The following is a 17,314-nucleotide window of genomic DNA, read 5'->3' on the forward strand; positions in this document are numbered from 1 at the left end:
TGCTCAGAGGCGGAGCCAGACATTTGAAACACCTGGGGCTTAGCCCTAAAGGGTAGTATGCATGTGGGATTTTTTTCTTTTCTTTTCTTTTCTTTTTTTTTTGGGGGGGGGGGGGGGGGGGGGGGTGTAGAAATGACTGAAAGATTAATAGGCTCTGTTTTGAGTCTTGTTCAAAAAAGAATGACTTCATATAGGGAAAAATATATATCACATATGCAGGACACCTTAAACTAGTTTTTTAATTAAGCAGCAAGGCAGAACAAAATCGGGGCTGTATCAAGACATGAGGACTAAGCTCCAATTCAACCAGACCCAGAACTGATCCAGAATTAAAACAGGACTACAACAGTTCAAAATCAGGACTACTGAGGACTTAACCAAGACAGAACCAGAATCAGAACTAGATGATAGTAGCACTAAAAATCATCATAGACCTGCACTACACTTATTTTTTAATTCTACCAAAGTACAATATTTAGATTGAGAAAAGTTTATATAATTATTTAGCCTTGTTGTGCAAACAAGCCTGCATAACTTAATAAATATAGAATTTGAAAAATAACAAACCTAAAAAGAAACACTAGGTACGAGACACATGAGGACCTATGATACGGTGATACTTTTGGTAAACAACCATTTGACTAACATGTGTGTCTCACCTGCTCTTGTTCCCTCTCTCTCCCTCTCTGTTCCTCTTTGTGCTGACAATCATCAAATATACAGTTGAAACCAGATATTTACATACTCTTCAGATAAAAACACTTTTTTAATTGTAACATCAAATCAGACTAAATGTTTATTTTTTTAGATTGATAAATATAAAAAACATATTTGTTAACTTTAAGAGTAAAGAGAGAAACTATCTGTATTTCTTAATTGTAAATGGCACCAAATTATATTCAAAATTGAGCCACACTTATGGAGCTCCACAGTTCTCTTCCTGTTGTTTTGGTTGACATCTCTTGATTTTCCCATGTCACAGAAACAGGCTCTGTGTTTTGCCTTATATGCATCCACAGCTGTGCCACCAGTTTACTCACATGGACTCTACTAACCTATCAGAAGCTTCTTCAGCTCAGAATGGAATCGTCTGGAGTTTTCTTATTAATTAACAATAAACTTAGTGTATATGTACTCCTAAATTTGATGAAAGTGATAAAAAATAGAAGCTCTGTCTCTCTTTATTCTGACATTTAACTAATTCAAAAGATATTTCAATATTTATTTAACCAAAACAAAACAAGTTTACTCTAAATTGATGTTTAACAGTAAAAAAATGTTCTTGTGTTTTCCCTAAAGTGTATGTAAATATCTGGTTTAAACTGTGAATATACTGCTGTGTATTGAAATTCCTCTTGTTTTGCATAGAAATATACTGAACAACATACAAAGCATAATATATAAAATAACATCTACCAGAGTTTTTTTCTTTGAAAGAAGCTCCTTATGTCCATTCTTGTATATCAGTGCATTACTGAAACCGATTTATTTAGCCGTGGAGGGAAACAACTGAAAATATGAAATAAACACACATGTAAGCTAAGACTCTCTAAAGAAACAGCATTGTTGTTGTTCGGCTTTTCATTTCGCCATTTGTTGATTCACTCCAAGAGCAAGTAACGTAATATGGGTCAAGTGATCAGTTTGATATCAATCTTTCGTGATGCACCGTCATATTTACATTATTTGTACAGTACGAATGATTTGCTTTGGTACCTGGTCAAACTTCAGTTCTCCTCTGTCTGCGTTTCTCCAACAGCGCACTCGCAGGCAGCAGCTGCCCCGCCCCGCTTAGTGTCTGAGCTCGGATCATACCAATATTAGGGGGGATTTACGCACAGTCGTAAATTCGCACAGTGTGCACTATGTGCTTCTAATATTGTGTGTAGTTTTTGTTTCATACAGTTGTCAGCCAGGCATCTAACTATGAAAAAATTACACTCCAAAAGACCCCGGGCTTCTGAAAAAACAACCCGGGCTTAAGCCCAGTAAGCCACCCCCGCTCCGCCACTGCTGTTGCTGTTAGCAGCAATGTATCTAGCTTATAATTAATATTGTGGAGAAAAACACAACATCCAGTATCTTAACAAAAAAAAAATTCTGCTCTGAACTGGAAGAAAAAACCCTGAGTAGAAGCTCACATCAAGAAAATAGCTCCTCGGTTCACAGTAGCATCGCTCTGCTAACATGCTAACAGCACATTTGAGCTACTCACCCCCTCCCTTCCTGTGCTGAATCGTAAGCATAAGCGAATCACTCAGGACTCACTCACCCCCTCCCTCCTGGCTCACACCTTCTTCTTCTCCTTGATTGGCAACCAACGTTAAGGCGCATTTCCGCCCCCTGGCTCACATTTCAGTGGACATTTAGATGAGAAAATATATATTTAACACATTTAAGGAAAATGCTAATAAAATAAAAATAAACAAAATAAATGTTTATTAAGCAATTTTGATAGGAAATTGCTTAATTTTAATTCAATTCAATTCAATTTTATTTATATAGTGCCAAATCACAACAAAATTCGCCTCAAGGCGCTTCATAGATACAGAGAAAAACCCAACAATCATATGACCCCCTATGAGCAAGCACTTTGGCGACAGTGGGAAGGAAAAACTCCCTTTTAACAGGAAGAAACCTCCGGCAGAACCAGGCTCAGGGAGGGGCGGGGCCATCTGCTGCGACCGGTTGGGGTGAGAGAAGGAAGACAGGATAAAGACATGCTGTGGAAGACAGACAGAGGTTAATAACAGATATGATTCAATGCAGAGAGGTCTATTAACACATAGTGAGTGAGAAAGGTGACTGGAAAGGAAAAACTCAATGCATCATGGGAATCCCCGGCAGCCTACGTCTATTGCAGCATAACTAAGGAAGGATTCAGCGTCACCTGGTCCAGCCCTAACTATATGCTTTAGCAAAAAGGAAAGTTTTAAGCCTAATCTTAAAAGTAGAGATAGTGTCTGTCTCCTGAATCCAAACTGGAAGCTGGTTCCACAGAAGAGGGGCCTGAAAACTGAAGGCTCTGCCTCCCATTCTACTTTTAAATACTCTAGGAACAACAAGTAGGCCTGCAGAGCGAGAGCGAAGTGCTTTTATAGGGTGATATGGTACTACAAGGTCATTAAGATAAGATGGGGCCTGATTATTTAAGACCTTGTATGTGAGGAGCAGGATTTTGAATTCAATTCTGGATTTAACAGGAAGCCAATGAAGGGAAGTCAAAACAGGAGAAATATGCTCTCTCTTTCTAGTCCCTGTCAGTACTCTTGCCGCAGCATTTTGGATTAGCTGAAGGCTTTTCAGTGAGTTTTTTGGACATCCTGATAATAATGAATTACAGTAGTCCAGCCTGGAAGTAATAAATGCATGAGCTAGTTTTTCAGCGTCACTCTGAGACAGGATATTTCTAACTTTAGAGATGTTGCGCAAATGGAAGAACGCAGTCTTACATATTTGTTTAATATGTGCGTTGAAGGACATATCCTGGTCAAAAATGACTCCAAGGTTCCTCACAGCGTTACTGGAGGCCAAGGTAATGCCATCCAGAGTAAGAATCTGGTTAGATACCATATTTCTAAGCTTTTCAGGGCCGAGTACAATAACCTCAGTTTTATCTGAATTAAGAAGCAGAAAGTTAGCGGCCATCCAGGTCTTTATGTCTTTAAGACATTCCTGCAGTTTAACTAATTGGTGTGTGTTATCTGGCTTCTAGACTTGTAGTCAAGACCGCCTAATCCAAGACCAAGACAAGACCAAGACCAAGTTGAGACGAGACCAAGACCGAGACAAAAAAAGTCTTTAAACTGCAGCCAGATGCTGCTTCGTTTACGGGTGTCAGGCATATTTATGTGTTTTTGCTTTCGCACAGCCCTCCTCACCGCTGTCGACTGTCTCACTCACTTACTGAGAGGACAGACGGATGCTCCACTTGACTGTCGCGTCTCTCACCCTCTCTGTTTTTCACATAATGATATTATCCTATATCCTCGCATGTGATTGGCCACAATATGGAGTAATTGGAGCATAACTGAGCCACTTTGTGAGAGCTGAGCAGCCAAAGGAAATTAAGTGAGGGTAGAAATGACTGAAAGATTATTATGGTCTGTTTTGAGTTTTGTTCAAAAAAGAATGACTTATATATATATATATATATATATATATATATATACATACATATATATATATACACACACACTTCTATATACATATGCAGGACACCTTAAACTAGTTTTTTAATTAAGCAGCAAGGCAGAACAAAGTCGGGCCTGTATCAAGACACAGGGACTAAACCCCAATTCAACCAGACCCAGAACTGATCTGGAATTAAAACAGGACTACAACAGTAACCAAGACAGAACCAGAATCAGAACTAGATGATAGTAGCACTAAAAATCTTCATAGACCTGCACTACACTTATTTTTTAATTCTACCAAAGTACAATATTTAGATTGAGAAAAGTTTATATAATTATTTAGCCTCATTGTGCAAACAAGCCTGCAAAACTTAATAAATATAGAATTCGAAAAGTAACAAATGGTATCTAAAAAGAAACACTAGGTACGAGACACATGTTCTGATGAGTTTTGGCAAACAACCATTTGACTAACATGTGTGTCTCACCTGCTCTTGTTCATCTCTGTTCTGTCCTCATTCTCCATCTCCCTCTCTGTTCCTCTCTCTCCCTCTCTGTGCTGACGATCAAACCAAACACCAACATCATCAAATATACAGTTGAAACCAGATATTTACATACTCTTCAGATAAAAACACAAACACTTTTTTAATTGTAACATCAAATCAGACTAAATGTTTATTTTTTTAGATTGATAAATATAAAAAACATATTTGTTAACTTTAAGAGTAAAGAGAGAAACTATCTGTATTTCTTAATTGTAAATGGCACCAAATTATATTCAAAATTGAGCCACACTTATGGAGCTCCACAGTTCTCTTCCTGTTGTTTTGGTTGACATCTCTTGATTTTCCCATGTCAAAGAAACAGGCTCTGTGTTTTGCCTTATATGCATCCACAGGTGTGCCACCAATTTACTCACATGGACTCTACTAACCTATCAGAAGCTTCTTCAGCTCAGAATGGAATTGTCTGGAGTTTTCTTATTAATTAACAATAAACTTAGTGTATATGTACTCCTAAATTTGATGAAAGTGATTAAAATAGACAGCTCCCTCTTTTTATTCTGACATTTAACTAATTCAAAAGATATTTCAACATTTATTTATCTAAAACAAAAGTTTACTCTAAATTGATGTTTAACAGTAAAAAAAAGTTTTTATGTTTTCTCCATAAAGTGTATGTAAATATCTGGTTTCAACTGTGAATATACTGCTGTGTATTGAAATCCCTCTTGTTTTGCATAGAAATATACTGAACAACATACAAAGCATAATATATAAAATAACATCTACCTGAGTTTTTTCTTTGAAAGAAGCTCCTTATGTCCATTGTTGTGTTCATCAGTACACAATTGAAACCGATTTAGAGAGTTTGTTTAGCCGTGGAGGGTAACAACTGAAAATATGAAATGTAAGATAAGACTCTCTAAAAAATCAGCATTGCTGTTCGGCTTTTTATTTATCCATTTGTTGATTAACTCGAAGAGCAAGTAACGCAACCAAGTGATCAGTTTGATATCAATCTGTTGTGATACACCGTCATATTTACATTATTAGTTCAGTACGAGTGATTTGCTTTGGTACCTGGTCAAACTTAAGCTCTCCTCTGTCTGCAGCAAACTCGCAGGCAGCAGCTTCTCCGCCCTCGCTCACATGGGTGCTGTGCTCAGTCGCCTAGTGCCTGAGCTCGGATCATACCAAAATTAGGGGGAATTTAAGACGCGCTCTGTGCTTCGTGTGTTGTTTTTGTTTTATACAGTTGTCAGTCAGGCATCTAACTAACAAATTACACTCCAAAAGACCCCATGCTTCTGAAAAAATGACCCGGGCTTAAGCCCAGTAAGCCACCCCCCCGCTCTGCTGATGGTTGACTCCAAATCTCCCGAACACTATGTCGATTTGAGAACGCAGGACCGAAACAGCGAGACCAAGACCGAGACCAAGACAAAAGTCAGTCGAGACCAAGATGAGACCAAGACCACGTAAAAGTGCAAGACCGGTCTTGAGACATCCAACTCTACTGGCTTCATGGACAGATAGAGCTGGGTGTCATCTGCATAGCAGTGAAAATGTATGCTATGTCTTCTAATGATGCTGCCTAAGGGAAGCATGTATAATGTAAACAGAATTTTAGAAATGTTTTTGCTCTTTTTTGCTCTATAAAATAGTTGTTGTTTTTTTAGAATCATTCATCATAGCAGTAGGATTTACATGAAAAGAGAAACAAATTAAGTTTGAGTGAAAATGTACATTTTTTGCACTCTCTGGTCAACTGACTCAGTGAATCAAATGACTCAAAAAATCGATTCACTTTGGTGAGTGACTCATTAAAACTTGAATCAGTAAAAAGAATCAAATTTACCATTAGATCTGTGTGCGGAAGGAGGAAAGCAGTGACATGGCATTTTCAAACCATATAATTTTATCATTCCGCTGAATGGATCCTGCCCTCTGTCCGTTTCTCTACAGAGTAAATGTACTTAGTTACATTCTACCACTAAAAAGCAAAATTTTCAGCTTACTTAGTTTTTCTAATTCAAGCCAACTCAAATAAACTGAGTTGAGTCAGTTAATTAAATAAATATTTATTACACATTTAATTAATTAATTACACATTAATTAACTGACAAAGTCAAATGGACTAATCATGCATGTAACTGTGTCACTATATATCAGCATTAACAGGACCTCAGTTTGGTATTTCAGAAAGTTGCTGATCTCAGACCTGCACAGCTTCTATTTTCAACACTGAATACACTCAGCTGCATGAGGACATGATGTTTTTTTTGTTTGTTTTTTTTTTTTTGGGGGGGGGGGGGGGGGGGGGGTTGACACAATTAAATAATACCTGATGGAGGTCAAAGGTTGAAGGTCACTTGTATATTGAACTAAAAACTTCTGATCTGGAATTCTTTCACAGTGTTTTTTGTTAATAGTGTGTTATTTATCAGTAATCCAGAGTCATCCATACCAGAGTAACCAGAGAGGATAACCTCTATTTAAATATATAACTTCCTACAGGACTGAATATATCTTTATGTAAAAGTCCGGAGCCTCTGAGGATTATCTAAGTACTTCTACCATGACACAAACCAAAGGCCTCCATCACAGTGTTCATGAAATGCTGAGATTAACCATCGTCTGGGGCAGGTCTACAGTGGAGTGCTGAAGATTTCCCTGTGAGGGAGCTGGTGGTGATGAACAGGAGTTTCTCCTTGATCCCTGCAACGAGCTTTAGTCTTCCTGATGTTTCTGAAATGAAGCCTCTCTCAGTGGGTCAACAGAACTTCTGGCACAGGACAGCTGTGATGAAATAAAAGGAAGAAGTTTCTCCAAACCTCTGGACCCAGGAAACCAGCCTGGTCCTGATGGTCTTCCTCACTAGTTTCCCCCCAGGGTGAATGTAGCTGTCTATACATTTTTTTGAGGAATTCTACACATGTTATTGCTTTTGCGAAGAAGGTCATACGGTTATAAAATATCAGAAAATATATCCTCTGTGCATTTTTTTTCTTTTACATGTTCTATTTGTTATATACTTTGGAGTTAATTATTTATTTAGTATTTGGGCAGACATGTCCTCTGTTTGATTGTTATTGAGAAGGAGATCTTGCTAGATTTGTGGTTCTTTGTCTGTTTTAAAATACAATTGTTTAATTATTCTCATGGCACCCATATACGAACCCCTCCAAAGCACCTCCAAAATTCAGTTTGACACACAAGCTTGTGGCCTCTAAGAGGACTTCTTTTAATTCTGCTGATGCTTCTAAGCTATTAAAAATGAATTATTAGTTTTTGTAGATGTATTCAATGTAGTACGTTGAACCAAGAGGGGAAAATGTGGTTTAATGTCAAAAGAGTTGGTCTGAGCTGCTTCCTGGTGGATTTCTCCATGAGAAAATATGAAATATGTCACTTTATCTGCGATCGATACATAGATCGATAGATAGATAGTCTGAAGCCACAAGGATCAGGGTAAAAGAAAAAACTTTATTGTCCACAGACTTCCAGACAATACAAAGCACTTGGTCAGTTATGTTGTAGTAAATCCACACTGTTCACCACAACAGAGCAAAAGCCTTGATCACCACTTTCCTCCTTGTAAAGACAAGTATGGAAACTACACATTAAAATGTTTCAGACCGGAAACAGTTCAGACATAGTTTTACTGATCTGTTATGAAGTAATGCTGTTTAGATTAGAAATCACATTTCTTTGAATGACTAAACTATGAGATTAAATCCCAGCGTTGCTTTAATCTTTGATTAGACTGTGATTACAAAACTACCGGTAATCAAGAAGTTGAAATATTAATGTGAAATTATTGTGTTCTATGGTTATTGATTAATCCTTCATTAATTGATAGATTGTGTAATAATGGCAGTTATTAGTAATGCTGGCTCTCTTGCATTGAACTCTTCAGACTGCGACGACGGCCTTGCCGGTGTTTTCTCCCTGCATCATCCCCATAAAAGCAGCCGGCATGTTTTCAAAGCCTTTTGTGACGTGCTCCCGACACTGAAGTTTGCCCTGTGGACGCACAATACACAGATCACAAATACAATACATCACAACAGAAACACAGGTAACTGATGTTTATATCTTTTTCTCTTTGATAAAGGACTAAATAGCTGACCTCTTTCACCCACGCCAACAGTCTCTTGAGGGTCTCATGGTTCTTGTGCTGCCACCTGCTGTATATGAAGCCCTCCATCTTCAGCTGTTTCAGGATCACAGTGAAATAGGAGTACGGCCCTAAAATACAGATCATTCAAGAGAAAAATGAAACAATGAAACTATAGTTCATATCTAAAATAACCGTCTGTGTGCCTCCACAGCTCTTATGGGTCTTCAGCAGGACAACATCTCCCTCTAGTAGAAAATGGGAAGAAACCAGGGCCATCCCATAATATCACTGTCTCCGCCTTTGCTGAGTGCTACTTAGATACAGTTAAAGCTATAATGAAGCCCTACAGTTTAGTAGGCCTAATTAAAGAGTTTAACACCAAAATCTATAAAACCCTGCTGTAGTCCGTGGATCATGAACGAGTCACATTATCTCTGAGGATCTTTAGCTCAAAACCCCCCGAAAGTTGATTCTGTTCATCTGGACAAAGTGTTTTCAGTGGGAGAAATGTTTCATCGCTCATCCAAGTGACTTCTTCAGTCTCAGCTGACCGCAGGTTTTCCCAACCTCGCACAATGACTGAAACCAGCCCACTGAATGAACAACGGGCTGTGAGGTCAGTTCCTTGGTCATTAATATGCAAATTGTCATGACCATTGAGCAACAACCACTGATCATAGGTCATTGATCAAAGCCCACTGATCAATGGCCATGAGTACCATTCACAGAGAGTTGGAGAATGGCTGCAATCACAGATGGTGAAAGATGTACCCTTAGGCCCCCTCCTCGATTAAGAGATGGTCTTTCCCTTTTCACGTAAACGGCCTCCTTGACTCCGCGCTCAAACCAGCGTTCCTCCCTGTCCAGGATGTGTACATCCTCATCATTGAAAGAGTGTCCACTGGCCTGTAGGTGTAAATAGACTGCAGCGTCCTGGCCTGATGAGGTGGCTCTTCTCTGTTGTGCCATCCGTTGTTTGGGTTCCCCGATGTATAAATCCTGGCAATCCTCCTGGCACTTGACAGCGTACACTATGTTACTCTGTTTGTGTCGGGGGACCTGATCCTGGGGGTGGACCAATTTTTGGCGCACCGTGTTTTGGGGTTTAAAAGCCACAGATACGCGATTTATAGAAAAATGCATCTCAACTGCTCCGATACTCCTGACACATAAGGCAGGTTTCCCTATGCCCGGGCTGGTCTGCGAGTCGTTTGGTACTGGGCCGCGAGAGTTGAGGCTTGGGTGTGAAATTTATGTTTTTCAAATCTTCTTTTTGGTACTGGTTTTATTTTGTTGTATTTATCTGCGACACCTTAAAGGCCGCTCTGTGAAAATATTGTCTTTAAAGTAGGTTGCTTAACCTTAAACTGGTTGTGTAGCCAGATTTACACTTTTATAAAGATGAATTTCCAGGAAATATCTAGTATAGATGTATAAGTCAGTCTCAGTATTATTTTTATTATTTCCTATGAAATAGTCTGTATTGAGCTCATGTCTTTGACAACGAAAAGTAAATTAGGGCAGTAACACACCTGTCTGGGGTTCACTGTCATTGTAGGTGGAGATACTTCCACACACAGCTATTCTTCCAAAGTTCTTCATCTGCTGAAGGACAATGAATGAAGAAGAACCTCCCACCTAAAAATCAAAGATCGAGAGAAGAGCTCAGCAGTGATTAAATATTACATGCAAGCTTGAAACTGCACCACCACTGCTCACGTTCTCAAAGAAACAATCGTATCCTTCAGGTGAAGCCTTCCTCAGAGCCTCCTCCAGGGAACCCACAGTTTTGTAGTTGAAGGCCTCATCAAATCCCAGCTCTTTGAGAAAAACCACTTTGGCATCAGAGCCTGCCGAGCCCACCACCTTACAGCCCTTGATCTTGGCGATCTGTCCCACCACGGAGCCCACCGCTCCAGCTGCAGCGTTCACCAGCAGGGTCTCACCCTTCTGGAGTCCCAACACTTCTTCTATCCCATAAACAGCTGTCAGTCTGCAGAGAGACAGAAACAGTGAATCCAGCTGTTTTTCCTCAATTTTGAGCTTCATATAAACTCTAATTACGTTCATCAAAGGGTTCAAGGTTCAAGGTTCAAGGTTCTTTATTTGTCACATGCATAGTTATACAAGTATAACACACAGTGAAATGTAGCCTGACACGCTCCTCGACATGTGCAAAAATGGGGGGGGGGGGGGGGGGGGGGGTAGAGGAAGAACATTATATACATATATGTAGTATATACATTGGGTGAATGTGCAGTAGTAGCAGCAAGCAGGTGAATTCTGTACATTAATATGAATAGACCTCTGACTATTTTACAGGATAGACAATATAAACATATTTAAAATTAAAGGAATTGAAATGTACATTGTGCCTTGGTTTAGAGTGTCTGGAAGAGAGTCCTGTCTCAGTCAATTATAGATGATGTGAGAGGGCGGGTGTGTGTGTTTAGGGCACGGATGGCTTGGGGATAGAAGCTCCTCTTGAGTCTCTCTGTCCTTGCCCGGAAGATGCGGAACCTTCTACCAGATTGCAGAAGTTGGAACAGTTTGTTGCCAGGATGGGACGGGTCCTTCAGTATCTGCGCTGCTCTAGTCCGGCATCTCCTGGTGTAGGTGTCCTGAAGCGGGGGGAGAGCAATCCTGCAGCAGCGTTCTGCTGTACGGATCACTCTCTGGAGAGCTTTTTGGTCCTTCACACAGCTGTTCCCAAACCACGATGTCATGTTCTGTGTGAGGATGCTCTCCACAGCGCCTGTATAGAAAATCCTGAGGATCTTTGGAGAGACCCTGGGTCATTAATAAGTGCATAGATGGTGACTTCAGCTCACCAGCAAGCCAAAACATTTGACTTACCCACTTACTTTCTTAAAAGGTGACTTTCTTCTGCCCATGATTCACTCTATTGTCTATTAGCATCAGTTTACACCTTAGAAATGCCAATCATCGTCATGATAATCATCAACCATGTCAGTTTCTTCCAAATTAATCATCCTAACCAGCATTTGTTAAGAAGGTTTATTGGACTCTTTTATGCAATGTTGATCACATATGAGAGTAAAACTCAGTAACTTCTTGAAACCTCCTTAAGCTGCTGTAAACAAAGTCTTACATCACTGACATGAATCCAATATGTTCTGTCTCAATGTGCATTTAAGATTCAGCTGATAAAACTTCACATCGATCTACCTGCTGGAAGAGTCAGAACATCCTGCCAAGATTTAACATCCAATAGAAAATGACTTTGATCCATGCAGGTGACTTAAATCTGTCTTACCCGGGCATCCCGATGGCACCCAGAGCCAGAGACAGGGACACATCTTTAGGCCACTCAGGCAGGATGGGAGTGAGGCCGGTCCCATCACTGAGCGTGTGGGTTCTCCACCCACTGTTACTCACAACGTGGCTTCCCACAGGAAACGCTGGATTTTTACTCTGGATCACTCTAAAGGAAAACATTATTAGTAGTAGTCGTTGTCGTATTATATGAACAGGTAAACACTTACTTAGCCACTTGTTCTCCAATCATCACACCTCCTTCCTTCATGTGGATTTTGCTGAGCAGCCTGTCAACAGTGTTTTACAACAGATTCATATCAGCAGTGTTACTATGTAAAATATATTTTAAAATCCTCTATAGTCTCTGCTCACCTCATGTACGGGTCAACACTGAGAAACACTGCTTCCAGAAGCACCTCTGCAAACAAAACTAAACTCATTTAAAGTGCTCGATGCTAAAAGCTTGACATAAAAAAAAGAGCGTGAACTCCTTAAGCAAATAGAAATAATAAAGTTATCTTGCCTCCATCTTTGGGCTCAGGGAGCTCCTCCACCTTCAGCCCAAAGTCGCTTTTCTTTGGGAAGCCGTCAAAGTGCTTAGTCATTACCCATGACTTAGCTTTCACCATGATTCTTCTTTTTTTACGGCAGCTGTAAAGAAATATTGTTATTAAACTCATAGTAACAGACATTAAAATGCTGAGTATCCAGGTTAGAAATTCAAAAATCCTTATCCTGCACACACACACATTTACACACAAGTGCTTTGAGAGTAAAAATATTACTGTATAAGTACTTCTCCATTCACCATTCAGTCTTTACAACTGCATCAGTGAACTGACACCTTGTGTCTCTATGTGATCACCTTTGTGATATTTGTGGAAAAGATTCATGTCTATAAGTCTGTTTTAAATGCTTTACATTTTATTACTTTTATAAAGAACTTAAACTGTGTAACAAACAGCAACAGCAATATGTGTAATTGTGCTCATAGTTCAGTCTGTTTGTTTTGGAAACACTGAAAACGTTTCCGTACAAAGAGCCGGAAGATATGGAAAGACTCCAAGGCTTGTGGCCTCTAAGAGGACTGCTTTGAATCCTAATTTCAGAGACTCTGTAAACTTTTTTTAATTTAAGGTATTCAAATGCAGCATGTTGAATGATGGATTTATGCTTAACATGTGGTCTGACCTCCATCCAGCTGAATTATATTATTAACAAATAATTAAAAGTGAAACAACAAAACTTGAAAAATGTCACTTTATGTGCAATGAATGAGTAAAGTGGGAATAAGTCCATTCACCATTTACATAAAACAAGTTCAGATGTTACGACCACATCAGTGAAGTGACACTTTACAGTGAATAAAAGCGAACGCTGTGGTGGAGCATCAACTATTTCATGGTCAGAGTGAGATAACATCGACCCCCTGCTGATGTTTGCTGCTCAGCCTCAGAGTTACCTCCGCCAGTAAAATCACGCTTAATGCAGTTCAGAAACAAACAGCTCTCTCTCCTCTGTGTGACTTACCGCTCGCCTTTCTTCACAGAGCAATGCTGGAAGCTGTGGAGCGAGAGTGGGTAGAAGTGAGCAGAGGCAGCTCTGCAGACGCTTAAGAGGAGAAAGGAGTGGGAGACGCGCTTTTAATGTTTAATCTTATTGGCCGAACGTTTAGCACACCATCTGAGGTGTGACAGAGGGCACGCTGCCAATAAGGTTAAAGACCAAAATCCAGCTTTCTTTGTTGCTTTACAGATGTTTTTCCCCAAAATTTAAAATCAATATCACTTTAAACCTCTGAGTTCCTCACACTGAGACTGTACAGTGTCAGTGTGAGGAACTCAGAGGTTTAAAGTGTAAACCATCATTTCTACATATAGATGCAAACTAATAAGTTCAGGTGAGACATTTGTAGATTGATCATAATACTTGTATCTTTTCTATCTTTATATACATTTTTTCCCTCATTTTACTCTGCACCACTCTGCAGGAAAACAACATAAAATAAGCATTCGTCAACCGAGTGTTGTGATTTCAGGCTGCGTGTTCACTTCAGTACTTCACTAGTACTGCAGGCTAAACTCACATAATGTATACATGTTTCTGCGTCCTGGTCATCAAATATTCCTCTCCCTTTTTGTCACAGAGAGACTCACACCTGCCAGGGAGACCGAACAGCCAGTGTGTGTTGTTAAGTTTGTGCACAGACAAGGAGACAGACGTGTTTGAGATAATGTTGGATATTTAACCATAATGCTCTTTCAGCAATTTCTTTTTCACTGAGTCTACTGACACAAAGATATCTGGCCAAAAACAACTGTCTGTTGTCATAAATATGGATTAAAATAACACTTAAAGGTCAAAATCTGAGGAGCGATTAAAAAGAGAACTTGTAAATAATGTGCAAAGTGGAATCACAGTATTTTTTGCTTTAATTGCTGATTTATTGGTAATATGACTTTACTGTGCATGTACTATCCCAGGACATGGTACATGTACTCACAAATGCCACTAGGTGGCGTATAGCACTCAGGAGGAATGTAAACCCCTCTACAGTTCAGCTGTAAACAAACTCAGGTTCCTTTTACTTTAATATTCATTTGCAAGGTTTAGGACCACACCCCTTTCTCACACCCACCGGGCCGGGGTGTGTCGGAAATATTTTTAATAACACGGTTACTTCATTGTCCTGCGGGGCTCCTCCCTAAGTGCAAACTGAGCAAGCAACGGGTGCCTAACCTGCACGTTTGCATGTCACGTCTGTGCCATTGTGCAGCTGCTTGGCCCATAGTCGCTCACCTGTCTGACCAATAGCACGTGAGAGCATGGCAAGCTAAGAATTGGCGTGTGCATCAAACACATCTTATGTCACATCCCTGTGGTTTTTCTGCTTTGTCAGTGGTCAGTGGCCGCATCAGTAAGGTGCTTGAACTCAACGTGAACACCGGGCATCCTCTGATGTTTCAGTGTGACGACAGCTACACCCTGGTGGGAGCTCCACTTTCCCCACCTGCCAATATGAGGAAAATAAACTCTTGTGCAGCAGCTTGTCTACATTCTCAAAAATCCCTTTTACAACAGGAAGACAAACACACCCTCAAAACTCTTTGCATCATTATTGAGTTCCTTAATCAGTTTCACAACACTTGCCGTGACAAGAAGTCACCCACTCAGCTGCTCTTAATCTGCAGTCTGAGTTTGGTGAAATGTGCTGGTTTTTGAGTCGTATCAGGAGTGACCTGCGTCTTAGAGCCGAGAAGCATTTCCACATACGGTACAGATAAGCTGGGATATGTTTTAATGCTATATCTCTGAAACATATCAGTGATGCAAACTAGAGCTGTAAGTAACTTGTAAGTCACTGAATAGTTAAATGATGTCAAAAGGATTAATTGTTCTCCATCTTCTGATTCTGGCTTCAAGTAGCAATAATATATATTAACTTGCTGTTCAAAATCCAAGTTACACAAGGACAAGAAAAATGAAACACACAGGCCTTTTAAACCTCGGGGTAAAAGCAGACAACAAAATTTGGGGTATAAAAACCAGCACAGAGCAGTGGAAGAAAGATCTCGCTATAGTGAAGGACAGTCCACAGAAAACAGCTTGTATGGAAGCAGGTTAGTTTACTAAGATTTTGGGTGATTTGATACCTGTGTGTTTCAGGTAGTCAACGTAAAAGGAAGTTCCATCAACTCTTATTTTTCTCTGTATCATGAACTGTGTGAATACTTTCTGCAGACTGGATCCAGGAACAACCTCACCATTAAACAAGAAAAACAACTTCCAATGACACAGCAGTTTCACATACCTGAGTAACAGCCTGAGGTGCACTTATCTCATTGTTTTGTTAAATAGGCAAAAATACTCCAAGCGATATTATTTTAAGACATTTTGTTAAAAATAATTGTTATATGTTAAAACATCTGGTATTTAAAAAAATCAGCCATGCAAGACTTTAGTAGTTTTTTTCAGGGTTTAAGAACCTGATTCTTGAGTCTTTATTCTGACTCCCACCAGTTTTATGCGAGTCATTCTAAAAATAGTTTACTGCTATACATAAAATAAAAAAAAGGGTTAAAAATCAATAGAAAGGTTGATCACATTTATTTTATAATAAGATGAAATGTTGCAGTTATCAGACTAACACAGAGGACTTCAGAGCTGCTCTTTAAATTATTGCCAAATGGACAAATACATGTTTATCTGTCTGTCTGGTGCATGTTGGACTCGTTCTTATCTGTACACAAGTACAGATACTTAAGCAGAAGTCAAAACACAGATTGGGCTCCACACTGAGTCCCTGTGTGCAGTCTGAAACTCAAATGATCGTTCAGATGTTTTACATATGAGATATTAAAAACTTAGGCTGGATCCAGGCAAAGTTTCCCTGAACAGAGGTTGTGTTTGTGCTCTTTCCTGCCTCCCTGCACACACTGTTGCTGTCCTGATGTGTTTGTGCTGACTTTGTTTGTGTGCATGAGGTTAAATGGTCCAAAACTGCTGCAGACCTCGTTCTCAAGACTCATGTTTTCCTGTTTCAATGCATTGCTGTTGAGTATCTTCATCACTGTATAGCTGCACGTCTGGCTGTGTGAGATACACTCAGAGTAGAGACTATCTGTGTGTTACACAAAGCATTTCTCAAATCTTAATTTGATATTTATTGTGTGTGTGTAGGTGTATGTGTGTGTTTGTGTGTTTAGGGTTAGGGTTAGGGGTGTGGATGATCTGATATCCTCGTGTTGGTGTTGTTCCCAGACCATCGTGAAAATGTTGTTCCAGGAACAACATTGCAAGTGACCAATCACATTGTTGTGACGTTATTCTTTTGCGCGCCAAGCCATTCGTGCATTTATGAAATTCCAATGTTGCAAGGACAATATCAAGTCTGCTTACTGTTTATTAAAGGGTTACGGTAGGGTCAGGGTCCGTTGATCGGCGGACAGAGGCGGTTTCACGCAGCTTAAGTACAGTTTTTTGTTTTACGCCGGTTTTTCCCGAAGTCGCAAAAGTATGACGTCACAACATTCTGATTGGTCACTTGCAACGTTGATCCTGGAACAACATTTAGTATGATGATCTGGGAACAACACCAACACGAGGATATCAGATCAACCGTTTGGGTGTAGGTGTGTGCAGGTGTGTCTGTGTGTGTCCTCTTCCTCACTTGTGTTCAAACAAAGGCTCACTGACACAAAACAAAAGAGTCAGTCAGATAAGCCGGTTTTAACCACTGGTTTCATTGGCATTGTACCAGTACCTAATCA

The 17,314-nt window shown here is 39.8% G+C and overlaps 1 protein-coding gene across 1 annotated transcript; it reads right to left on the reverse strand.

Annotated features, from left to right (window-relative positions):
- Nucleotides 1-8,108: 8,108 nt before the first annotated feature.
- Nucleotides 8,109-13,835, reverse strand: LOC120741942 (prostaglandin reductase 1-like). Its single transcript, XM_040045084.1, has 9 exons — nucleotides 13,575-13,835; nucleotides 12,568-12,695; nucleotides 12,417-12,462; nucleotides 12,272-12,331; nucleotides 12,043-12,210; nucleotides 10,485-10,758; nucleotides 10,298-10,403; nucleotides 8,775-8,893; nucleotides 8,109-8,668 (listed from the first exon to the last, which is right to left on the reverse strand). Exons 2-9 carry the CDS (start codon nucleotides 12,671-12,673, stop codon nucleotides 8,558-8,560), a joined length of 990 nt encoding a protein of 329 aa, XP_039901018.1. The 5' UTR covers nucleotides 12,674-12,695; nucleotides 13,575-13,835; the 3' UTR covers nucleotides 8,109-8,557.
- Nucleotides 13,836-17,314: the final 3,479 nt, after the last annotated feature.

This window comes from Simochromis diagramma, unplaced genomic scaffold (genome assembly GCF_900408965.1).
Source record: "Simochromis diagramma unplaced genomic scaffold, fSimDia1.1 OVJJ01000590.1, whole genome shotgun sequence".
Classification (NCBI taxonomy): Eukaryota; Metazoa; Chordata; class Actinopteri; order Cichliformes; family Cichlidae; genus Simochromis; species Simochromis diagramma.